Here is a 26694-nt window from a genome sequence, read left to right on the forward strand (position 1 = left end):
AATAATGATCTCATCGGCTGGCTTAAGTCCCCTTCCCCTTGTTAGTGGTGCGGGTTCACCTGCTAGCATGTATGGTCCCAACCATCCGAGCTTCTGACCCAAGGGGTTAGAGTGAACGAGACAGGCCATCTGGGTAGCCGCGGTATTGTGACACATTTTACCAAAAATTAGTGCAACCCCCGGCGAGATTCAGGCGGATCAGTTTGAAGTCTGCAGGGCTTTTTTGCCTTGCCTCGGATGACGGGTTGGTTCCGTAGGTCCCTTGAACTAATCTGTAGCAGTTTGCTGAAATCAGTATATAAAGTGAATGTTGACCTGGGAAATAGCACAGTTTACCAAAGCCATCCAGTCAGCAAAGATCGGTGTCTAGTGTTTCGACGTGTCCTGAAAGCATACTAGCTAGTTCGTCAGCCGTGATGGCTTTCAAAGTGCGTATATCATACAAAGTGATACCATTATATAGTGCATTGTGAATAATTGCAAGCGATGTTACTATTATAGCGCACCGCTGGATTTGACAGTTACTAACGAACTCGTTTCCTTGTTGTCCACTTTCTTTAGTACGTCGCTTTGTTCGCTCTTATCGCTGTGGCCAGCGCCCAGCATTACCAGCAGTACCAGCAGCCCCAATACCATCACCAGCCAGAATACCACCATTATCAGCCACAGCCACAGCACGTGGTTTACAAGCAGCCTGCTCTGCTTAAGACTGTTCAGCCTGCACTTGTCAAGACCGTCCAGCCCGCTTTGGTCAAGACGCTGAAACATGTCGAATATCCTGATGCTCCGGCCGAGTACCAGTTTGCGTACGATGTTCATGATGACCACACCGGAGATGTCAAGAGCCAGCAGGAGGAACGTCACGGTGATGTCGTCAAGGGACAGTACACCCTGATCGATGCTGATGGTTATCGTCGCATCGTGGACTACACTGCCGATGATCACAACGGATTCAATGCGGTCGTCCGCCGTGAACCTGTAGAGGGCCACAAGGTGGTGAAGACCTTTACTCCGGTTGCCAAGGTTGTTGCACCAGTCGCTAAGGTATACGCTGCTCCAGCAGTCACGAAAGTGTTCGCTCCCCAGCCAGTGCACTATCAGCACCAACCCGTCCAGCAATATTATCATGCTCCGGCTCCCGCTAAGGTGTACGCTCCGGTCGCTAAAGTAGCGCTGCCGGCCGTCGCTAAGGTTTCTGTCCCAGTTGCCAAGGTGGCATATGCTCCCCATCACGAAGCCGTTAACCACGTCCAGTTTCACGGACCGTCGAGCAACTATAACTACTAAGCGGTCTCCATGCTGTCACATACGACTGTGATGGATGTCCGCAAAAGATTTGGATTATGATGAAACAAACGATGGAATGGCAACTGTGTTAACTAATTGTAAATATGAGTGTAAATAAGGTGCCTACAAATGTGAGAACGATGGCGCTGTAATAAATAACGAAATACAACTGACGTGTGTTTGAAGTTGAAACTTACTTGCAGATGATTCCATTATTCTCCTTCGGTAAACGAACTCCCTGTCGTAATGTTGGTTTTATCTCTCAAAGAAGCGACAGGGTGGTGTAATGGTAGCAGAATCGGTCTTCACACGAAAGGACCGGCCCAAAATTCCACCCGGATCGATCCACAGTAGCAAGGACTTACAATCTTCGTGGCTACGTGGCAAATTAAGTCTAGTAAGAAATAGCAGGCAAACCTAGTAACTCGTTACGCCGAGAAGAAAAAGAATCTCTGCAATAAATATGTTTTTCGTGATTAAAATTCTTTCTAGAATCAAAAATAAGTAGCCTAATGCCATCTGGGAAAATGCGTAGCAAGACATTCAGAATTACAATTTCAAATTAAAACTTTGGCTGAAACTAGGTGCTTGTTTCAGCATAACGTTTCCTGTAAGTCCTAGATTAACAATGAAATTGAGATAGATTCAAAGAACATTACACAAATTCCTGCGACATGTATATCCACTTCTTGCCCTAACGATGTACTTGGTCATGCTTACCACAACTGGCATTCTAGGTTTAATTTATCACGTAGCAGGAAATTGAATTCTTGATATTGATAATTAAGATTCAATATTTTTTCGAATTGTAAATATATTTTAGTGCCCTAACGATCTTGAATAACTGGATTCACTTGGTCGTCTACAACGCCCCTGTGGCTCATTTATGATTACGTCTCACTTACTCATCATCCTTCAACCCTATGTAACTTTGTAATTGTGCCTTTCATACTGTCCTAGTTTACTCTTCACTTTCCTTAGTAAGTAAAAGTAAGTCCTTAGTTAGTAAATAAAGAATAGATAAACATTACTTGTTAGGCAGATAACTTAGTAAATAAATAAATAGTTAAGCTGTGATACGAATAATAACCAAATCTTTCCTTTAGATGTAGACAGTCAGCAACCACCTTAAGTTGCGTTTAGAGTTTAAACAAACGTAGAGTTTAAAACGTTTTAGAGAGTTTAAACAAACATCAACTTGTTTGACATGTTCTATTAGCGTGTTGTTTATATCAGCAAAATGTAAAATTCAATTACTTCCTTAGTAAACGAATAATCCTTAAGAAATTAAAATTCATCAAATTTTGTTTTCCTCCTTTTCCGGACTTAGCGGCTTAGTATATTACCCCTTTATCAATCAAAACCTAAGAATTTCGCCCTTTTGGTTTCAGGAATGAACGTTTAAACCACACCGACGCTTGCTTACAGTGTCTTGTAGCCGAAGTGTGTTTTCTTTTTTTTTTCTTTTCTGTTGCACACAATCATTGCATCGAAATACGAACATCAATTATCAATCTATACTCGCTCAACCGGACGGAGATCTTAAACAAATTAAAGATTAAGAAAAAAATTAAATTAAAAGTTTTTCAATCTTTCATTTAAGCTCCGGAAAACTTTCCACAATGAATTACGTTTAGAATTCCCAAATCGTGTTCATTTGGTTGTTATAATAGTTCTCTTTTAACGGTGCAGCTGCCTCGCCAGATGATCTACTTTTCAACAAGCATTACGAGCAACGTTAACCGAATGTACGCGTGAAGCATTCCGCTATTTTTTCAGAAAGTATTACAGTGTATACATTTGTTTCATTTTTATTTACATTGTATTCGTATTACAATTGAACTAGCATGAATGGAAGATGAAGCAGCATGACATGAAAGGTGAAAATAGACAGAGATTCGATTTAGATTACTCCGTTGAAGCGTTGTCTGATCGATCTCATAGCCGCTTAGTAGTGCTGGTCGTAGTGAGGCTGATGGCTGTAGTGAACCTGAGGAGCGATAACTTTAGTGATCGGAGCGCTGTACACCTTGGCGACGGGCAGAGGGGCAATCACTTTGGCAACTGGAGCGATGGTCTTGACGATCTTGTGTCCCTCAAGGGGTTCACGGCGGACGACGGCGTTGAATCCGTTGTGCTCATCGGCAGTGTAGTCAACGACACGACGATGTCCATCGGCATCGATCAGAGTGTACTGTCCCTTGACATCATCACCGTGGCGTTCCTCCTGCTGGCTCTTGATATCTCCGGTATGTTCATCATGCACGGAGTATTGGAACTGGTACTCAGCCGGGGCTTCTGGGTATTCAACATGCTTAACGGTCTTGACAAGAGCGGGCTGGACGGTCTTGATAAGAGTAGGCTGGATGGTCTTAACAACGGCCGGTTCATGATGGTACTGATGGTACTGTGGCTGATAATGGTGTGGGTCGTAGTGCTGAGCGCTGGCCACAGCCAGGAATGCTACGACTGCCAGAAACTGAAAAAAATAACTCAATAGTACATTTCAAAACATCCCATCCAACTGACTGTTCTTACTTTAAATGCCATTTTCTGTTATTGGTGATTGAGAAGTCTCGTTGCTACTCTGCACGACTGTGTCCTACTGAAGGCTTTGAATGAACTGATGCTGATTTGATGCAAAAATTCGCTATTTATATCCGATGCGATCGAGTCCCCCAAATTGTTGAACTATCAACCCCTAGTGATCGGTTGCAGGTCGTGCGTTTTCAGTAGTGTTCCACTGCGTATTCTTGCCAGTTTGCCACTTCCAATCCTCCACATCGCTGCAATATTCGCCGGTTGCTATTTTTTGCCATCATTGATTATCTTTCGAAGTTTTTTGGCTACCCTTCCTACAATCTGTTCGGTCAGATAGTTCGTTTTGGGCAGTACATGCAAAATATGAGTTTTGTTATTTTTCCCCGCCTGCCCTCTGTCATCTGTTCGCGAAATCGCTCACGCATAACGCTTGCGGGCATGATTCAGATATTGCAAAAATCTATCTCCCTACCATATTGAAAGCCACCAAGTTGTAGGGTCAGTGCTGTAAAGCGGGTAGACGAGTCGGTAAATTCTATTTAGTATGTCACTCTGTTCAGCCTCACAGTCCCCCAGTTGACCAGCATAATGTGTCAGACTTACAATCAGCGAATGGAGAAGCATTTAATTATGTACTTTATAAGTCCATATTTCGAACATACTCCATTACATCCTCCACGGTGACGACAATGTTTTAAGATTTCTGATGCAATTTTCATAACATACAATAAAAGAAATGCAAGTTTTTTCTTCAATTCAAAATTTTGGAATCGTCTATGGTGTGATGTTAAACGGCATCCTATATCAATTTGCTCTAAGGCTACCAACAAATGATGAAATATTTATCTATCGCATTACACTAGGGTTGCGTGCATAATGATTTCAAATCTATCTCCCATGGAGCATGAAAAATGCCTCCGGTACAAAACCAATGCCTGAAGAAGCTTTGGGTTAAGGTTTTATTCAATTTTGGCAGCAGTGTGCCTGAAGGTAACTTAGTCGTGCACACCATGACCTTAACATTCGAACCTTACCTCAATTTCCCACGGAATCAGTTTGTCAAAACTCGCCCGTTTACACGAAAGGGTTGTGTTATGATGATCCTCCGGTGGTTAGTTAATGGTGAAACAATTTGGCACCGACTAAAGCGATTGCAGCGACACATTCTGTCTTACAAAACCGGCAATAGATGTAGAGTCGAATCTAATTTGTTTAAACTTAATGCACCTGTCCTTATCTTGAAACATATTAGGGATGACTAAAATAAACCAGGCTTCTTAACAATTGTGAAAATCTAAACTTCTTTACATATAAGGATTTCAAAACGAATTTGGAAGCTTAGTGTAATTTGCTTTATGAAAAATAAAATATTATAATATTAAATATTTGTTTTGACCACAAGTCATTAAAAGACGATTTATCAACATTTCAATTTGATTCCAATAATTTGATAATTACATCAATTATAACAGAAAAAAAATTTAATGTGAATTATTCTTATAGTTTCTGTGATTGTACTGATTTTTGGTGATTTTTAATAGTGGTTCTGTTCTTTTTCTATTTACTTGTTTTAAATTACTTTCTTAATTATCTTGTTATGAGAGCTACCTGTTAACAGAGTTGCTCTTCCACGCGACAGGAACGATAAGATAACCTGTTCGGATATTACCTTCGTACATTAGACTGATTTTCTAGCTATATGGTAAAATTCAGTCTAATATACTAATTATGGGAGGCATGATCTATTTTTGGGGGCATGAGGATGTTTATTATGAGTATTTTCTTGCAACAAAAACTGTAAACATACGATAACAAATATGAAGAGTAATTCTACCCATTACAGCTTTCAATAATCATCTGACCGTATAGTATTTACTGGTAAAAAATAGGACTATTCCATTCCATTCCATGTTACGGGTTTATGCCAAAATTTAAAAAAATGTAGCGATTTTTTTAACATGATTTCAATTCAATATAGGAAGGTTTCGCAAAAGTGCATACTATTTATTGATCACGGCAATACGGCCTGACCGATCTACATGAATAAAAATCATCAAAAGAAACGACAGTATTGTAAGTTATAACTTACAAGAATTAAACGTGTTTCAGATCAGTGACCTTCGCGTAATGTGCGTTAAACGCGTAATTTCCAGGAACATACTGGTAAGGGCCACTCCCATCCATAATACGTGTAACGACTGATCGTACTCTCTCTGAGAAGGTAGACCCAGACATTGACGTGTTCCCTTTTATATCGTCCATGGTTATACTGCCGTTTTCACTTTCATTCCATTGACACACATATTTCTCACAAGCCAGCAGCTCAGTCAATGCTCAGACAACCGTTGTTCCTGTTACCCCAATCTGTACCCACTATCCTTAGCCATATGCTGAGTCGCTGCTCCGAAATAAAAACTTGTTCCCCAGCTGCCGGCATCTCATGATCTCGTTGGAACAATTTTGGATCAAGAGTATCGTGTTTCGATTATATAACACCATCATTCGACTACTTTCAAGGTTGCCTTTCAGCTTGTCCGAACTGTGCACAAGACCCAGAAGAGTTCGCTTGCCAACCACTACCTGGAGGCGATCGCGATCTTTTCCCCTTCCGAGGGTATGCACTTGAGAAAGAGAATGAACGAGAACGCGCTCCTCACGCATGCACTCCTTCAGTGGAATCTGCAGATGCGAAAAGAAAAGTCCCAATTCTTGACTAGCAAGGGAGACAAGGTGATCGCCACAAATCGGCCTCCCCAAATCTGGGGACTCGTATGTGACCTGGGGCCTGTTTTCGGTCATCCCTTCTCTTTTATGTTGAACCACCTCGTCGATAATAATTGGGGGCTAGTCCACGCACTACAAAGCGATGGCAAGCAACCGTCCAACAAAGTAGTTCGGGTGTGATCCGACACTGTACGAACCCTTTCGACGACAGCAAACCCGAACTCACGACTTGGGGTTCGAAGGCGTTATACTTTTACCGAAATTTCAATCGTCAGTGGCCTACGGGCAAGAAACCCCCATTTTGAGAGTGCCACATGTTTTCTTTCGTTTTTGTTTCATTTTTGGCAACAATCTGTGATCCGTGGAAACCTGTTCACTCGCGGTTTCGAGGTTATTTTTTTCTCTTCTTTATATCGTTTGAAATAGAGTATGCTCGACAAGTTCACCACTTGACACGGTCACTTTCTTTGGAGGTATGTGTTTTTGCCTGATCTTCCTATCCAAGCAACACAACAGACATGAATGGCTGCATCTTTCGTTACGGGAGTCATCAATGTTGATGTCAGCTGCAATTACTAGCTCTTTTACCATACTCAACATGCAAATGTACTTACGTGATGATGTGCAGTAAAATGCGTTTCTTGTTTACATGTGTCGAGCAGAACATGATCGTGATTTGTGCGATTTACATTCCCACTGATGTAAAATGTACGCATGGAAAAAATAGTACAGGCATTGTGTACTTATGTTGCTGTGTCATTGTACTGAAGCTTATTTTTACTGTGATAAGTATTCTAAATGCAAATAAGAGCAGTTTTTGAACATGGAAACTTGTTATGCTAAATTTATTGAAAAAGTACTGACACTATACGAACATGGTAATAATCATGCTTAGTAATGATAGGCAAGGCTTGGTGCAGAGAAGCTTACAGTAGCTACATGTGCCGGAGCGACAACCTTGGTAACAGGGACAGCATATTTGGCAACAGGTACGGCAACCTTGTAGGTAGGAGCCACATAGTGGGCAACCGGTACGGCTACTTTGGCAACCGGAACCACAGTCTTTACCAGCTTGTGTCCCGTCAGTGGCTCACGGCGAACGACAGCATTGAATCCGTTATGCTCATCAGCGGTGTAGTCAACAACTCGACGGTGTCCATCCGCATCGACCAGGGTATACTGCCCCTTGACATCATCACCATGGCGTTCCTCTTGCTGGCTCTTGATATCTCCGGTGTGTTCATCATGCACGGAATACGAGAACTGATATTCGGCAGGAGCTTCCAGCTCAACTTTCTTAACCAGGGTTGGGAGTAGAACGGCATTGGCAACGCCCAGGACGGCCAGAATAGCGAAGTGCTAAGTAAAGAACATGTTTACAATATTGATTTAATTCCTTTATTGAAATTATTAATCAATACTTACTTTGAAAGCCATGTCGGTGAGTGCTGCTGGGAATTGACTGTGCCTTGTAACGAAGCTGTTGCTAACTGATGTAGTTCCGCTAGTAGATACTGCTTTTTATAGTTCATTTTCTAACAAATATTACTAAACCATCCTACCACAAAGTTCCTACAAGTCAGGTTTACATCAAGTTCAACTACTTCTGTGGTAAAACCTGCATCTTACGCATGTCGACGTGACAGTGGCATACATTAAACACTAAAAATCAAGCACCAAAAACCGGTGGCAGAAGAAACGGTTCATGCTTAGTCGCAGGTATTTGCTGTAATCGCACCATAAAATCAACTCAATTTCATCCTAAATCTCTCGCCGTAACGTGAACCAGTTCTGGGTCTACGGCACCTCCATCCAGCTCCTGACAGCACCATCCAAATTACGCTGCATTTCAACTACCAAATAATACGCCTCCCAGTCGTGCATCGAGCGAGATGTAACTGAAATCTAGCTGACAACTAAACAACCTTGCATTAGCGGCCACACTTACCCGCAAAAGACAACTTGCACCTACGCAAAGGACGCAGCGGCAACGCACACCGAAAACTCGTTTTCCAAACGGTTCTTCTGTTACTGTCAATATACCGAAAAAAGTATGCTTGAAACGGGGCCAGAGGTGTAACCGACCGTGTATATATTTTTTCCCCTTTTTTTTCTTTAACTCTTCTACTTTATGTCTCCCGCGCACGAAATACTGTCACCTGTGCTATTACTTATTAATTTGTCACCTGGCGGCACATGCCTTATTTGAGCTGCGCAAATAATCCTATTACCGCGTGTCTCGTATGTACTATATTTCACATTCGCTATTGCAATGATTATGTAAGGCACAATCAAAGAGACATTGGTATCATCAGCACTCCGCATTTATTACATCGCCCATTCTGACGTCCAAAGACGTGCCAATTTTGTGCAGATAATGTTAGGTCTTGAGCGGATGTAAAGGACAGCGATTCTTGTCAGAATGGCCAAAGTAATTGTATGATATTAGAGAAAAAAAAACATCGACTTGCTAATGAAGCAATCAAAAGTGCGACAGTGAAATGCAACTGGCTTCATTAACACAATTTCTCAAGAAAATATGACATTGAAGTAAGGAAAAAATATTTTTGGCCATGGCTCTTGGTTTCTTTATGACAGTAATGCCACACAGCACAAGATCGAATGCACTGTTCATCAGTCGGTTAAGAGTCACAGGCCCGGAGACCATAGAAATGACCGGATTTAACGATTTCTTGTTATGTACTATATGATTGTTAAATTATGATAAATTTAATGTTTATAAATCATTCGCGCGAAGTTCTCATAAAAATATCACTGTCAGTTTTAATTTAGCCAATTCCTTATGAATAGTTCACCTTATTTAGCCGAGTGTTGTCGATTAGAGCTGATTACATTTTTTAATTCATTTATTAATATTCAAATTTCAACAAAATGTAATATAATCATTAATGTTGATACTGCCCGTCAAAATGGATAAATACAAATTAATAAATATTAAAGTCAATTCAATTTGTGTATTATATATTATATTTATTTATTTTATTTATTTATTCCATGATGACGGCGTTTGCAGAATTATCAACAAAGTGTTGAGTTTTTACAAATATTTCAAATTTTAAAAGGCATTTCCTCCTTGCGAATTGCCTTATCCCATACTCGGTTGGATTGGTTGTTGGTGTATGGTGGATGTTGGTTTTGTGTCGTTTTGGGTTTTGTGCTATTGTTGTTGTTTGTTTTGTTTGTCCTATTGTTTTGTGTGATGGTCTAGGGCCGGTGATGTTATTGTAGTTATTGTTGTGGTTGTGGAGCTATTGCTTGTGGTGTGGCTGATGTGCTATTGCGTCAACAAACCAACCAACAAACCAACATGATCAACAAACCAACCATGTCTAACACCTTTAACACTCGGTTTTATTAGCCAAACATTTAGCACTCGGTTTTATTAGCCAAACATAACGAATAAAAAATACTGCACGAAGAAAATTTACTGTATAAATCACAACGCTTTTTTTCAACTCCGCCAACAACTTTCAACAACGCCAATATTTCGTCCAACGTCAAGAACGAGAACGAACGGTTCAAATCGTAGTTAAAAACATAATTTTAAATGAATGTAATTGAACAGAAAACTAGTTTTCTTCGTTCATTATCAAAAGACGATCAGCAAAACGTAAGTGATTCTCAAAGATTTGTAAAAATTAATTGAAGAAAAATGTATTGTTGGTGTGGTGCTTTAAAGATTGGTAATATTTATTGTAATCAAGCATGAAAACTGTAGATGATTTTGTAATAAACTTAAGTGCTGACCTCATGAAGATACACTACAGTTCGAATAAATCTCCGCTGCAACGTCAGTATATTAGATTTGTTCTTTACTGTTTTAATAACGATTTATTTTTAATAACTGTAAGTATTATTGTAAATATGTGTTTGTGTTTTTCTTGTGCTTATGCAATGTTGCAGTTCGAATGCTCTCTCTTCTTGGCGTAACTACCGGGGTAACTTGGCGTAAAAAAAAAGATCATGGCAGGCCTCGACCACTTTAGGTTGTTGTGCCGATAAAGAATAATGAAGAACACTTTATTTCACCACGTAGGCGGATTGGCAGTCCGTATTACGGGGGATTGGTCCGGATGGCATTGTGTACCGATCCTGTCATGGGAAAACCAGCGCCGCTACCAATAATCCACCCTAATGTTCGAATACCACATTGTTTGAATTACAGCTACAGTTTGATAATTTTGTTCATACATTAGTAAATTGTGCATCACGACATTTTTGAAAATACAATTAAATCTATGAACTCTGCTTAGAAATTGCGAGTATGTTTATGACTATTAAAATCGTTACTCTGGCAAGTCCTTACTTGATCCTTATCATAAATAAAATCCAAATTTCTACTGCTGGTTGGAACTTTATTCCATTTTACTTCATCGGTATACTTTCGGAGCACTAAAAGCTGAACTTCGTTTGTAAAGCACATAACACCAATTATTAAACTTAATTTTCACAGTATATTTCTGTAAGTGTTCAACTAATTAAGCAATAATAACAAATGCGATATCTTAGTAATGGTAGGACGGATACGCAACCTTCGCGACCGGGAGAGCGACCTTGGCGATCGGGGCGGCGTATACCTTGGCAACTGGAGCAATGACCTTGGCGATCGGGATGGCGGTCTTCACAGGTTCACGACGAACGACAGCATTGAATCCGTTGTGCTCATCGGCGGTGTATTCGACCACTCGGCGGTATCCATCAGCGTCGATCAGCGTGTACTGTCCGACAACGTTATCACCGTGACGTTCTTCGTGCTGGCTTTTGATATCTCCGGTATGGTCATCGTGCACGGAGTACTCGAAATGGTATTCGGCAAGAGTGTCCGGGTATTCGATGTGTTTAACGGCTACAGGAAGCACAGCAGCGCTGGCAGCGGCCACCAAAGCAAACAGCATGCAGTACTAGTGAACATGGAGCGAATGGTTAAATACTTTGTTACGCTATACTTTGCGTGGGACACTTACTTTGAAAGCCATTTTTGATGAAAATTGTCTTCTATGATGGTTTACTGATTGCAAGGAGTATCAGTCTGCGAATGATGGTGACCATTTCGAATGTAAGATCTTTTATACAACATTTTGAATAAACCAAAAACATCTATTTACTTCACGTACAAACTGCCTATGAGCTTTCACCGATATCAAACATAAACAGCCAATTCCTATCTGGTCAAGCCAAGTCAGTATCCTTGATCAGATACTCTAAATAAACCGCATACATAATCTAGTCATAAAATAAAATGTATGCGCATACTCGCCAGTTTACCAAGTACATACTACTTCCGAAGTAGATGTTTTAGTTTTGATTTGAAGAAACTACAGGTACCACCGACGTTTTGCCCCCGTTTCGTATGTTCTGAAGTGAAAAAATAACAAAAAATGAAAGAAAAAAAAACGATTCGAGCACTAATTTCGATCTGCTACCACATAGGGGCAAGCACCAGGGACACAACGGATATATGAATGAAAAGGAATAGTCAAAATGGTGACCTGTCTGGTTTGTCTGGTGTCATGTACACACCTTTCCACATCACGTGCCTTTGCTACAGAAATCGTGCTCGCAAGAGGTAGTAGCACATTTCCACCCGAATCAATTGAGATAGGCGTGGTAAAATCTGCAAAGAGGAAGAGAACATAACCACGATTCTGGTGTGTCTTTGAATGTATGGAAGGTTGAATATAAGTTACAGATAAAACTGTAGCACCTTCGATGTAGGCTTCGGTGGGGAAGGTTTATATTAAATTTGCGATCAAATTTTACATATCTTGTGGGAGGTCTTTCTGCAATCTAAATTGTAAGGAATAACTTTAAATTACATAGAACATGTCGGGGGATCGAGTATAAATACATCGGCATGGGTCAGTTCCAAGTATCAGTTATCTTTCAGCATTGCGATAGTTCAGATTCAGCAAAAATGGCTTTCAAAGTAAGTGTCCCACGCAAAGTATAGCGTAACAAAGTACTTAACCATTCGCTCCATGTTCACTAGTACTGCATGCTGTTTGCTTTGGTGGCCGCTGCCAGCGCTGCTGTGCTTCCTGTAGCCGTTAAACACATCGAATACCCGGACACTCCTGCCGAATACCATTTCGAGTACTCCGTGCACGATGACCATACCGGAGATATCAAAAGCCAGCACGAAGAACGTCACGGTGATAACGTTGTCGGACAGTACACGCTGATCGACGCTGATGGATACCGCCGAGTGGTCGAATACACCGCCGATGAGCACAACGGATTCAATGCTGTCGTTCGTCGCGAACCTGTGAAGACCGCCATCCCGATCGCCAAGGTCATTGCTCCAGTTGCCAAGGTATACGCCGCCCCGATCGCCAAGGTCGCTCTCCCGGTTGCGAAGGTTGCGTACCCGACTTACCACTATTAAGTTATTGGTTTGAAACTTTCCTAGCTAGCTAAATAAATTGTATCTTTCTGTACATATATTCTCTAACCATGCAGAAATATGTTTAAAAATAAACAAACACTACAAAACAAAACTTTCTTACTCGCTTTGATCAGTTCATTTCGAATTTAGCGAATTTATGCAACAGATTTAGTTTGAAAGGTTTGAAGGTTTTAAAATATCCAAAGATTGGTTCGACGAAAAGCGAATTATGTTACTTAAATTTTAAGCCATGTGCTTACACAAGTGCTTCTGCGGCGCGTAATTAAAATTCTTTAAACAGGTGCCCAATTTGAAGATAAGGAGGCATTCGAAAGAAATTATTTAAATGTCGGAACAGTCATTTAATATTATACTTAGTAATACATAAATCAGCATATAAAGAATGTGTCAACGTTTCTTTTACAACTTTTGTCAGTATGAAAAAAAACCATTGATAAATACTGTAGGTTATAATAACAGTTAACAACTAACAACTTAATTATTGTAAGTTTTTTTTTATTGTGAAGGAATAAGATCACAGATTTTGTTTCATTATGACGTTCAAAGACCGTCATTTTCTTACGTTTTTATTACCAACTACCCCAATTATCATAAATTCTCAACATTATTGATGGATGTTCTATACTTGTTTTCTATAAGTGTTATATACTTTCCTCGAAGAAGTATTGTTAGTTATACATCCTCGATTTGCTTTTGTACGTGGTCTTTAATTAAATAATTCAATACACGGATCATTTTTGTATTTTTTCAACCTATTGTATAGCTTGTACTGTGTCCAGGTGTAAGTCCAGGTCTCTTAGTGTTTAAGATATTTTATAAATGTATTTTTATGTTGCCAGATGACATTAAATAAACAAAACAAATCACAAATCAATTTCGATAAATGTTCCGTATAGTTACCAATCAATGTAGTTATAATAAAACAAATTTGACTTATATTGTATATATTATATATTATTATATTATATATACACATAGTATTGTAGCCAGTACTTTCTACAGTAGCATGATCTACAAGAAATTTTATCCAAGATTTTCGATTACATAGTTTGACATTCGAGCCCATTGTAAAGCTCGTTTCTTTAAAAAAAAGTTATGTGTGCACGGGTGCATTTTAATTGCTTAAAAAAATTAATTTTAAAAACAAAGGATACAACGCTACAACAATAATTACAACGTGTTTTTGGTTGAACGTATGGTTTAGTGGTATCGTATTAAGAATTCAACTATCGTTCTCCTATATTATTATGAAATGTCGATTCTTTATATACACGAAACTGTGATATGCAAATAGTGATAGTTTGTTTGACAACTATGTGCAATAGTCTTGTTATCGATGTTTTTGATAGATTGGAAATGCTAAATGTTTTGTCCACAATTGTTAACATTTTCGAATATCTGTTTTATAACATCTACGATAAAATGCGTATCCTAAATATTTAAAATAATTGACCAACAGTTGACAGGCTACAATCATGCTGATCCGATCGAAGTCAGATTTAAACCCAGCTTTAAAATTTGAACTAGTTTGCAATATTGCCAAATGGAAAGACATGCCTTGCCAGCATCAATAGTATTTTTTTGCAACCATTGGCAACCTTATTTGACATTACCCAACTTGAAATTATTATCCATATGCTATTATGTCTTTCAATACGTCCTCTCAGTGGCACGATAAATGTTACTTCTTGCGCTATGTTGTCGATTTAATAACCCTTTGCAGTGGTATCTTTCACAATGTCTCTGTTGCACAGAGTATAAATATAAAACTGCATCGCATATGTTTTGTCATTTCTTTGAGAATGATCGATAAGAGCACTTGTTACTTGTCACTGTTTTTAATTATATGTCGTTTTTTGACAAACTCAAAAATATATTCAAAAAGTATGAAATTGTTGATATTATGTGTCTTCCAAAATTCGGTTATAATATTCGGCTTTTTTGGGATACAACTCCAAACTATTCAAGCTAGCACACTAACCGGTACGTCAATATGCTCCCAATCGTCCGATACTCCCGATTACGCATTTGATTACTCCGTCAATAGCCGTGAAACTAATGACATAAAATCACATGAGGAAAAGAGAGTTGGAAATGCAGTCTTTGGAAAATACTCTGTCCTGGATCCAGATGGCTACATACGAACCGTGATGTATACAGCAGATGAAAACAAAGGATTCGAAGCCAAAGTGTCCCGAAAATTGGAACAAAAAACGATATTAAATCACCACCCGAATGATAGATCACAACCAAATAAGAAAACGGGTTGGTTAGGCGGACGTCGAAGAATATTTCGACATTTTAATTCTAAAAAGCAGTACGGATTTTTAAGATGCATTTTCGGTCGTTATAATGCATAAGTGTTGTTAAAATTACATGATAGTGCAATTGTTAATCATAATTGTGTGCTAATTTCCCTAATAAACTATTACAACTTTTTTCAAGATTCGACGAATGCTATCATTGGTTAATTTACTGCAGTTTGTTCCTGCTCTACTGTAAGACTCCCTTTTTCTTCTTTTACAAATGCAACATCTCAATGAAACATAAGGTATGTGTTGCATAATGTAAATTACTCACCACCATATTAAATTTATTGAATTCATTCAAATCAACGTTTCAGTCCCGTTACCACTATTTGTGCAAACCACTCATGAACAAGAAACTACAATGTTGTAATTACTTCCGATACATAATCTCTATTGTGCGATGAATGTGGCAAAACTGTTGTAGTACTGTTTTCCGTTTCACAGTTGCGATGGGAACACTGCAAACATAGCTGATCATGTACATCCCTTCCAATAAAAAACTGCCTCCCGATTGCCATTTACGTGTTGCCACTGCTCGTTACTTATCACTTTCAACCGGTTGTGGCTGATGATCTTCACATTGAAACCAGTTTAAATGTGAATTTGCTACCGCTGCAAAAACGAGCATCTCTACCATCATCGCGTTATATTTCCTGATCTGCTACCAGTTCCAGCGAAACCGGCCTCCAAACTCCTTTTCGATCGAACGAATGTAATATTGGTACAGTTTTATGACCGATGGTTGCCTAATTGAAGTTGAAGAAGCATGCATAGATAAAGTTTTGCCATCAGATAGAAAAAGATAGACACTCCGTTTATGGTCAATGAGAGGTGTTTTGCTTCTTAGGCAACGAGCTTTCTTAAATGAAAGTGAAAAGCTTGACCGAGGAGGATTCAATCACTAGTATAAATAGCATCACAGGAAATCGAGCCACACTCAGTGAATGGTAGATATCCGGAAAACTCGTGTTCGTACAACCGCGGTAGCTCTAATATTCATCATGTTCCCGAAGGTAAAAAAAAGTAATACGAGTGTATCATGATTGTGTAAAACAATAGATTCGCTTTATGTACAGATTTTAGGAATTTTTGGTCTATTGGCTTTCGTTTGCGGTCAAAACCACTACGGGGCACACAGCGATGTACAACACGATGTAGCGCATTACCATCATGACGAAGAGCATCACGGACCGGCGCACTACGAATATCATTACGACGTCCATGATGATCACACTGGTGATGTGCATGGCCAGCATGAAGCGCGGAAGGATGACTCCACCCATGGGGAATACTACCTAATCGATGCCGATGGTCATAAGCGCACTGTTAAGTATCACGTTGAAGGGAAGAGTGGATTTATTGCAGAAGTTCATCGGGAACCGATCAAGGGTTTCCACGACGCTCCAGCGCATCATAATTTCCATCATAAGTTTGAAGAAAAATATTAAAAATCGTGTTTGAGGTAATTGTAACATAGTAAACAATAAAAACAACAAAGCGTAACAATCGGAGTCTTGTATTATTCAGTACTACACACGTACTTGAATATAGTCAATACCATGGATATTGAGCAAATCGCCAAACACATAATATTGCAAAATTATCAATGAAACATCTATGAAGATATAACAAAAAAAATGCTAAAACGCCCACATGCCTTTCACTTCAACTAGAGCAGTCTGGTTCAACCGGTTCGAAACGTTGAGCAAACCAAACTCGACATGACTGACAACACACTGTCGATTTTAGGTGGTTTTCTTTCCTAGCTCTTTTCGTAGAACATACCCTAACCAACCAGTGCATTTCACTTTGCTATATAAAGTCAGATCAGCCGTTGTTTTTAATATCAGAAAGCATTCGTTCGCAATCCTCACAACATTACATAAAATATCCTGAAAAATGTATTCCAAGGTATAATCCTGAAGAGAACTTCTGCTTTTAGGATATGTTTACATTAATCTCATATCTTTTGCTCATAGATCATCGTTGTTCTCGCTCTGCTTGCTGCCGTCAGTGCTCAATCTCACTATGGCCATCAGGAACACCATCAGCCTCAGCACTATCACCATGAAGAAGAGCATCACGGACCAGTACACTATGAGTACCACTACGATATCCATGATGACCACCATGGCGATGTCCACGGACAGAAGGAGGCCCGCAAGGACGACTCCACCCAGGGCGAGTACTATCTGATCGATGCCGATGGTCACAAGCGTACCGTTACGTACCATGTTGAGGGTAAGAGCGGATTCATTGCTGAGGTTCACCGGGAACCGATCAAGGGATACCAAGCACCTCAGCCTCAGCATCACCACCAGCCACAATACTATCATCAGGCTCCTGCTCACCAAAACTATCATCACTAGATCATTTCATAGCTTTAAGATTTTAAATTGTAGTTCTGTAATAAAAATGTAATGAATCCCGAAATGTATATGGTCTTTAATTTTAACAATGTTTTAATTTGAACGATATTTTCCTTTTTCGTCGATATAAAATTATTAGGCAATCCATGTGTTTCCGCTAAAATTTAGTGCTAAATTTTAAACGATTGGTTTTACATTTGATGCATAAACACGGTTATTACATACCATCATTTATAGCATTAATTCTTATGTCATCAAATCGCTTCAATTTCCATAGATTTTTCAATTTTCTCAATGCTAACACCACACGACTGCAACACCCTCCGCGTGTTCTTCATTTTTTTACAAACCGATGTAGAATTCTCATGTCGTGAATCTTTGTTGGAAATAAAAACATAAACGACTGTACAATTCACCTGTATTTTTTATAATTATTCATACCGTAAAGATTTTGACGGCCTCATATAAAACGATATGTCATAGCATAATTTTAACTAACATTATAGTTACTCGAACAGTTACACTAACCCACATATAGCAAACCCCTGAAAGAAATACAGGGTTTTACACTTTAGTTTTGACTGGCAGCACACATTTTTGATTGCAAGCACCAGATTTTTGAACGGGAGCATTTAATTTCATCAGCCCGATTCTTGACAGCTTTTCGGCCGCATGTTTATAACCCCCCATGTGAAAGATAGGTTTGAGTTTGAAGCAGTTATGCAGAAGTTATGCAGAGATGAATTTGGGCATAATACTTCAAATACGTAACCCAATTCATGTCCCATGTCCCATGTCCCAATACAAATCTTCTCATAATTTATTAAATATATTTTACACAGCTAAAAAAAACAAACAATATTGCATATAAACAAGTGCTTTAAACTCAAACCAATCTTTCACAATGATAGTTGAAATACAAACTATCAAACTGCTTTTACTATGAATAACTTCTGTTACTTTCTTTATTTGTTATTAGTAACAACTAAGTTGCGTAAGTAGTAAGTAGTGTACCATTCCCATATAGCAGTAAGTATGCAGTCTAAGTTAGTATACGGTATATAAGAACATACATACACATGTGTACACTTGTACTGGACTACATGCAATTGAGTTTTCAAACTGTACTAGGTGTGTACTATTTTAGTATACGTGTACAATTCTAGTAACTGTATACTATTTTAGTATTGGTATACTATTTTAGTATTCCCCCATTTGCTAGGCTTGTACTATTTTAAGCAAAGTAAACATTCTTGCATATCCGCGTGAATTCAACACCACCAGTACTGAACGAAAAGATCAACAACTTCCGTTATTATTGACCTGAAAATAATAGGCAATTTTAATGAGGTCATTTCATTTAACATTGTTTAACAAATAGAATAAAAACCGCAATATAAAACTGACTATATATAAGAATGCCTCAGCTCATAACCGGCAGAACCGTTTGGACCGTCTGATATTACTCAACCAAACCTTACGTCTTCTCATTACAAGAGCTTTGAGCGTCTCCCTACCCAAGGTAAGGCCTCAATGTCTCCAACGGAAGTAACGGAAACCTCTTCCAGATTCCTAACGATCTCTTGGATGATTGATGCAATATAGAAGTTTTGTGCCACAGAGTCTAACAACCACACTCGGAAAGTATAATCTCGTGTGTACTCGATACGTTAACATTAATGGTACTCAAATGTACAATGAAGTAGTAAGGGATCTTGGTGATCGTTGATATATTACACATTTGATGTTGATACCATCCCCAAGCGGTAGTTTGAATGCATTGATTTTATAGAACTGATAATAGAAAACTGTCATTGTTGATCTTATTTGCAACATATATGCAATGCTATAGCATATTTAATCTACAGTTTTTCTTCTTTTGATTAATTGGGAGCAATAGAACTAATTCACCTCGGCCCTGTCTTGCCTGGTTTGCTATCTTCAACATGTCCTTATAACATGTACAACAAAAACCTTATATATATGCATATGAGAACGCCAGTCTTATTTCTATGGTTGTTAGTTACATATTTGTTTTTTTGCTAGTTGCAATTAGTTAGCCTATTCATCTATAAAATACATTTTTCTATTAAAATGTTAAGACAATTTATTTTTTTAGACAAACTAATTAAATTTGCTATATTATTTGTGAACTGTAGGCTTTACAAGACATTCTTGAAAAACGGAAGTTTAATTCACATCCAACACGATACTAAGCATGACTTTTACTTAATTTTACTAAGCAATACTGATTATCCCGCGCCGATCAAATCACTGGATCAATTAATATTCACTACATAAATAGTTTAATATTTCAAAGCAGATTTTTTTTCAATTATTGAGTAGCCTTGATCATGAATAATTTCCGTTACGTAATTTAACCTACCACAAAATATGTCCCGTCATTTTAAAACCTTTTTTTTCTTTCACCCTCATGTCCTTTCACTTCAACTAGAGCAGTCTGGTTCAACCGGTTGGAACATTTGGCAAACCGTGATCGCTATGGCTGACAACATACTGTCGATTTTCGGCGGTTTTGCTTACTTTTTTCCTTTCCCCAACAATTCCCTGATGTGGTTAGTGCATTTCACTTTGCTATATAAAGTAAAACTGTCCGCATTTTTGGCATCAGAAACCATTCGTTCGCAATCCTCACAACAGCTCACAAATATCCTACAAAATGTATTCCAAGGTACAAAAACAAAGGAGCTTTGTCTGTTGGATATGTTTCCACTAATCTCGTATCTTTTGCAGATCATCGTTGTTCTCGCTCTGGTTGCTGCCGTCAGTGCTCAATCCCACTATGGCCACCAGGAACACTATCAGCCTCAGCACTATCACCATGAAGAAGAGCATCACGGACCAGTACACTATGAGTACCACTACGATATCCATGATGACCACACTGGCGATGTCCACGGACAGAAGGAGGCCCGTAAGGACGACTCCACCCAGGGCGAGTACTATCTGATCGATGCCGATGGCCACAAGCGTACCGTTACGTACCACGTTGAGGGTAAGAGCGGATTCATTGCTGAGGTTCACCGAGAACCGATCAAGGGATACCAGGCACCTCAGCCTCAGCATCATCACCAGCCACAATACCATCATCAGGCTCCTGCTCACCAAAACTATCACCACTAAACATTCCATAGAAGCATAATAAAATTCTACTTAGTTCAAATTTTAACTCGACAGTATCACTTCGTCATATGTAACAGTTTGAATTAAGCCCAGGTACTGGTGGTTTCGATCGATGTGGATTCTTGCCGACGGGGACTTGGTCACCGAACAATGCTCCAGCATAGATCTGAACTAAACAGAAAATAGACTAAACTAAACTAAATAGACTAAATAAACTAATATACTAAATAGACTTAACAGAAAAAGGCTTTATACAACAGGCATCGGCGAAGTCACAGGCCAGACGTTTCAGTACGCCAAGAGTCCTCGCCAGTATGCCAGTCCTCCTAGACTCCTAGGCTCGACTAGAACCTGGACAAGGGAATAAAGTTGCACAAAAGGGGTACGGGGACGAGTCAAAAATAGATTGAAAAACACAGTCGGAAGGAGAGCATATTAGATAGAAGATTTTTAAGCCGTCAGGAAAACAGAGAAAATAATCAGGAGATAGAACAGTACAAACATAATTGACGAACAGAACAAATAACAGGGGATATAAGATACTTCCTTGAGGTATGCCTGGACCAGAAGGAAAGGAAGAAGAAACGGAATCTTTGAACGAGATTCTATAACAACGATTACACAGGAAAGAACGGAACCAGGGAAGTACGGAGGTATAGATGCCAAAAGCAGGATAACTTGCAAATGAGAAGTGAGTGGAGGATACGATTAAAGGCAGATTTGTAATTGGTATGATATACAGCAATTTGGTGACAGTTGGGAGTTGGGATGAATGATAGGAGATAAAACACATAAGGTTAGTGGCGTGGATCTTTTGGGCATGAATCCATGTTGTTGCGGAATAATGGAAGTACGAATAACATTAAGAAGATAGTAATGTAGAGTTGATTCCAAAATGTTGGCTAATGCACATAGAATGGAAATGCCTCGAAAATTATCGACTGATGACTTATTCCCTTTTTATGAATAAGTTTTGTTAAGAAGAGGAACAAACGTTACACAACATTTTTTCAGTACATATGCGGTAATTCCATCTTGACCAGGTTTAGAACAGTTGTAGGACAGCGAGCTTAGGGCACTAAATACGGATTAAGCAGTAATTGAGCTTAATCGAGCAGTAGCTCGGAAGACCAACCGGAGTATGAACATACTCCGATGATGAGGTTGAAGACAGGTCGCCCAGTGGCTGAGAAAAATTGTTGTTGAAATGCTCTGCGAAGAAGGAACAGAGGCATTATCTGCAGTTGAAAACCAAAGGTCCTAACGGTAATATTTTTATTTTATTTATTTATTTATTTCAAGTATTACGGTCTGTTGCCGTATTGTCGAGCGGGGTCTCGACTGGGGTTTACAAACATTTAACTTATTGGTAGGCATTTCCTTCTACCAAACTGCCTTATCCCGGGCACACTCGGTTTTTAGAGTTTTTCTTTATGTTGGTCGGGGTCCAGTCCAGTCGATTGTTGATGTATCTTTGGGGTCTTGTCTGAAGTCGTCTCTCCTTTCGTGCTTGTTATACCTCTATGCGCTACGTGCAGCACTACTTACATAATACAAACAAACGATACAACATTTACTACATGGAAGACCAAGGAGAAGGAAAGGTAGACATTTACACATTTAAGCCGTATTCTCTAGCGAATCTATAAATAATTTTCATGTACGGCAGGTCTCTTGACGCCAGAATGTCCCTTATTGGAACATTTGGTTTTCTGTTATTTGCCGCAACAACCGTCAGTAGCGAGCTTCTGGCATCGGCGAAGTCTTTACAAGACCATAGTAGATGGTCTATATCGTGATGGCCTTTCTCGCAAACGCAAACCTTCGTTGGTGCCAGGTTTATACGCTGAACGTGAGCGTTCAAAGCAAAATGATTAGACATGAGTCTTGACATCATGCGGATGAAAGCTCTACCTTCAGAGAGCCCGTCAAACCAGGGTCGTAAGGAAATTTTTGGTGAAACCGAGTAATAAAACCTCCCGAGATCATCTGTATCCCATAGATTCTGCCAACGGGCTAGACAGAATTCCTGAGGCGAATGGGTATATTCATGAACGAGGATTGGTCTATCATAGAGGTCACCTTCAGTAGCACCTCTTTTTGCCAATTTATCCGCTTTCTCATTGCCAGTGATGCCTGAATGAGAAGGAATCCATACAAGCGAAATACGATACGCTTTATCAAACAAGGAGCTTAGGACTTCTAGAATTTTTTGTACAAAATAGTCTGGGCTCTTAACAGACTTCACTGTTTTGAGTGCTTCAACAGCGCTGAGGCTGTCTGTGAAGATAAAATACTCATCTGGCGGTCTGGCACTAATAAGCAGTAGTGCAAAAAATATTGCTGCTAGCTCAGCAATATAAATTGAGCACGGTTGCCTCAATTTGTGAAAAACCTCCGTGGTTGTGTTAAAAACACCGAAACCAGTACCATTCTCTGAGGATGAACCATCAGTAAAATACTGTTTATGATTGTCTATATAACCATACTTGTCCACAAAGATGCTGGGAATTTTCATCCAGCGAAGACTATCCGGGACAGCCCTAGTTTCCTCTGTCATTGAGGAATCGATGTTTAAAAGGGAACTGTAGGTCTCTGGAAGCGCGACACGATTAGATGTTGTTAAAGCGCTAGGATGTGCCTGTAATGAAACAAAATCATGGTATAAATCCATGATTTTGCTTTTGGATTGTGTCTCTAGTAACGATTTGAAATTCTGTATCACCAAAGGATTTGATACGGAAAAACGGATAAGAAGTCGGAGCGAAAGGTACAAAAACCGTAGTTTTAGGGGCATCACGCCGGACATCACTTCCAAGGACATGTTATGAGTTGATTTCATACTGCCCATGGTGATTCTCAAGCTTCGGTACTGGATTCTTTCTAATGTTATTAGATGCGTTTTAGACGCCCAGTGGAAACATATACTTCCATATTCCAAAACGGATCGTATTGTGGTTTTATATAAACGTAACACATCAGTTGGATGTGCTCCCCACCAGAAACCAGTAATTGTTCTTAAGAAATTGATTCTTCTCGTGCACTTTTGTACTAAATATCGTATGTGCTTATTCCAATTAAGCCGGGAATTGAACCAAACCCCTAGGTATCTAAAATCTTCGGCAATGTCTATCTTTTTATCATAGAGAAAAATAGTGATATCCGGTTTATATAATTTTTTCTCTCTGTTTTTCGCAGTATCGCTAAAGAAGGAAAAGGTAACCATTTTAGTTTTATCTGCAGAAAATTCGATACCTAGGTTATGAGACCATACTGACAAATTGTTAAGCGTGGTTTGTAAGCAATCTTGGATTTCATCGGCGTCCCTGCTTGCGATTGATAAAACGCCGTCATCCGCTAGTTGCCTTAGACTACAATTGGGTGTAAGACACGAGTCTATGTCACTTACGTAGAAATTGTATAACAGGGGGCTCAAACAGGACCCTTGTGCTAGTCCGTGAAAACTGGTCCGCCTCAGTTGAACGTGACCGTTATCAAAATTCATTGCCTTTTCCGATATTAAGTTGAATAACACGTTATTTAATTTTGGGCTTATTCCAGCATTTTCTAATTTATGACACAGTATGTGAGGAGAGACTGAGTCAAAAGCCCCCTGTATATCTAAGAATACGGAACTCATATTCTGTTTTCGTGCATGTGCCAGTTCAATTTCCGTAACTAGCAACGCTAAGCAGTCGTTCGTACCTTTGCCTTTACGAAAACCATATTGGGTACTTGAGAGGAGGTTGTTTGTTTCTAACCACTTCTCTAAACGCAGAAGAATAATCTTTTCGAAGGGCTTTCGAAGACATGAGAGCAAAGCTATTGGTCGATATGACCGATGATCTGATGCCGGTTTGCCCGGTTTCAAGATGGTTACCACTTTTACTTCCCTCCACTCTGGCGGAATGATATTGTGTTCAAGCAACCTATTGTAGAGACTCAATAGATACTTCTTTGCCATGTCCGGTAGATTCAGGATCAATTTATTATTGATTCGATCTACACCTGGTGCAGAGTTTCTGCAAGATAGGAGGGCCAGCGATAGTTCAACCATGGTGAATGATGTGTCCAATTCAGGAACAGTTCCAAGCGAATTTTGTTCGAACTTATCCGCAGGGACGAAGTCAGGGCAGAATTTGTGAGCAAATTTCTCAAGCCAATCACCAGAAAAATGTTCGTCCTCATCTTCTACGTTACAGTTTCGCATCCTTTTAGCCGTTTTCCATAGCAAACTAAGCGAACAGGAAGGATTAAGGTTATTAACAAATTTACGCCAATATCCACGTTTTTTCGCTTTTAACAAGTTTTTGCATGTTTTCTCAAGACCTCTATATTTTTCATAAAGATGTCTAGAGCCCATGCTTCTATATTCTAAAAATGCCTTCCTTTTTGCTTTAAAGGCTGCTTGACAATCCTTGTCCCACCAAGGAGTGGGAGGTTTTTTATAAGTCCTTGCTTGGTGGGTGCTCCTTGTTTGGGCCTCAAGGGCGCACTCGTTTATACACGAAGCGAGATTTTGGTACTCCTCTAAGGGAGATAAATTGTGGTCTACAAGTGATAGCGAAGCAGCCACTAGTTCGCTGTATCTCTTCCAGTCGATGTTTCGTGCCAAGTCACATTTAGCAGAAAACGTGTTCATTCGGTGAATGCCTTTGGTGATCGTGATCAAAATTGGTAGATGATCACTGCCAATAGAATCTTGTATAACCTTCCATTTTAAATTGTTGTTAAAGGCTAATGACGATGTACATAGAGACAAATCCAGAGCACTTGGTCGTGTCATAGGCGTTGATATCCTAGTTGGCTCTCCAGAGTTTAATATTTTTAGGTCCAAATCGTCGCAAAACTGTTGAATAATTGGTGCTCGGACATCATCTTTGTCTCCACCCCAAACAATACCATGAGAGTTGAAGTCCCCTAGTATTAGAAAAGGTTCAGGCAAAACCGAAGCAAGATTTTCAAGATCCTTTTTTTGATCTTTTCCATCATTCTTTGTTCATCCCTGGCTATCGGCGGGATATATATTGATGCAATGGAAATTTCAAGACCGCCTATGTTTGCCTTAATTGCGACGTTTTCCACGATGTCCTGTTCAGGGGTTGTTATTCGGGAGAAGGTGTGACTCCTTTTTATCCCAATTAACACTCCTCCACCCCTTGAAAGGCGATCTTGACGGATTAGATTATATCCCGGGAAGGTTATATTTATATCGGATGATAGCCAGGTTTCACAGAGGGTAAAAATATCACAATTGTTTTCACCGACTAGGATTTTGAAAAGGTCTAATTTACCAAGAAAACTTCTACAGTTTCATTGGAGTAAGTTGGCCATTTTTGACTATTCATCCAATCGTACCATCATACTCAAGTTTGGCCATTGAGACAACCATTGTTTCAGTAAATCTTTCAAAAACGGCAGCGCACAAGTCACTAAACCATTCAACGGTGCCGGAAGCTTAAGCGTTTCCAACAAAGCTACAAGTATCTCTGTAAGAGATGGCATGTGGTGCTGGGTGTAATCTCGGGGTTCATCAGAAAAAGCCAAATTTGATCTAGTATCATTAGATCTACGATGTTTTGGCTTTTGGGGATTGGTTTGAATTCTGGGCTCTGGGGATTGGTTTTGCAAAGGGAGGGTCTTACATTGGGTAGCAAGTGTGGATGATGCTAGTTTCTGTGATTTATTTTTTTGCGTAGTTTTTCCCAGTAGCTTTCGAGAAAGGCCTCTCCTTGTACGGTAAATTTTCCTGTTCACTCGCAAAGGAGCCCTTATTGAAGAGGGCCCTGCTATGGAGGAATTTACTGCTTCCATGTCCGTAAGGGCCTGAAATTGGTTGATGTCTGTCCCTTTAAGGGCATCAGCATAAGAGCCCCTTGTTCTTTCATTAATT

At 39.5% G+C, this 26694-nt stretch overlaps 6 protein-coding genes and 1 pseudogene across 6 annotated transcripts; 4 read left to right on the top strand and 3 right to left on the bottom strand.

Annotated features, from left to right (window-relative positions):
- Positions 1-416: 416 nt before the first annotated feature.
- On the top strand, positions 417-1287 carry LOC128711372 (pupal cuticle protein Edg-84A-like). Its single transcript, XM_053806242.1, has 2 exons — positions 417-428; positions 562-1287. The coding sequence occupies exons 1-2, from the start codon at positions 417-419 to the stop codon at positions 1285-1287; spliced, it is 738 nt and encodes a 245-aa protein (XP_053662217.1).
- A 1948-nt stretch (positions 1288-3235) lies between these two features.
- LOC128711374 (larval cuticle protein A3A-like) lies at positions 3236-3837 on the bottom strand. The gene is made up of 2 exons (XM_053806244.1): positions 3826-3837; positions 3236-3766 (listed from the first exon to the last, which is right to left on the bottom strand). The coding sequence occupies exons 1-2, from the start codon at positions 3835-3837 to the stop codon at positions 3236-3238; spliced, it is 543 nt and encodes a 180-aa protein (XP_053662219.1).
- A 3606-nt stretch (positions 3838-7443) lies between these two features.
- On the bottom strand, positions 7444-8084 carry LOC128711373 (larval cuticle protein A2B-like; annotated as a pseudogene).
- Positions 8085-11078: 2994 nt separating this feature from the next.
- LOC128711375 (larval cuticle protein A2B-like) lies at positions 11079-11549 on the bottom strand. Its single transcript, XM_053806245.1, has 2 exons — positions 11538-11549; positions 11079-11474 (listed from the first exon to the last, which is right to left on the bottom strand). Exons 1-2 carry the CDS (start codon positions 11547-11549, stop codon positions 11079-11081), a joined length of 408 nt encoding a protein of 135 aa, XP_053662220.1.
- A 938-nt stretch (positions 11550-12487) lies between these two features.
- On the top strand, positions 12488-12958 carry LOC128711376 (larval cuticle protein A2B-like). The gene is made up of 2 exons (XM_053806246.1): positions 12488-12499; positions 12563-12958. Exons 1-2 carry the CDS (start codon positions 12488-12490, stop codon positions 12956-12958), a joined length of 408 nt encoding a protein of 135 aa, XP_053662221.1.
- A 4229-nt stretch (positions 12959-17187) lies between these two features.
- Positions 17188-17657, top strand: LOC128711382 (larval cuticle protein A2B-like). The gene is made up of 2 exons (XM_053806251.1): positions 17188-17199; positions 17268-17657. The coding sequence occupies exons 1-2, from the start codon at positions 17188-17190 to the stop codon at positions 17655-17657; spliced, it is 402 nt and encodes a 133-aa protein (XP_053662226.1).
- Positions 17658-20337: 2680 nt separating this feature from the next.
- Positions 20338-20801, top strand: LOC128711377 (larval cuticle protein A2B-like). The gene is made up of 2 exons (XM_053806247.1): positions 20338-20349; positions 20412-20801. The coding sequence occupies exons 1-2, from the start codon at positions 20338-20340 to the stop codon at positions 20799-20801; spliced, it is 402 nt and encodes a 133-aa protein (XP_053662222.1).
- The last annotated feature ends 5893 nt before the right edge of the window (positions 20802-26694 follow it).

The sequence above is a fragment of the Anopheles marshallii genome, chromosome 3 (assembly GCF_943734725.1).
Source record: "Anopheles marshallii chromosome 3, idAnoMarsDA_429_01, whole genome shotgun sequence".
NCBI classification, from domain to species: domain Eukaryota; kingdom Metazoa; phylum Arthropoda; class Insecta; order Diptera; family Culicidae; genus Anopheles; species Anopheles marshallii.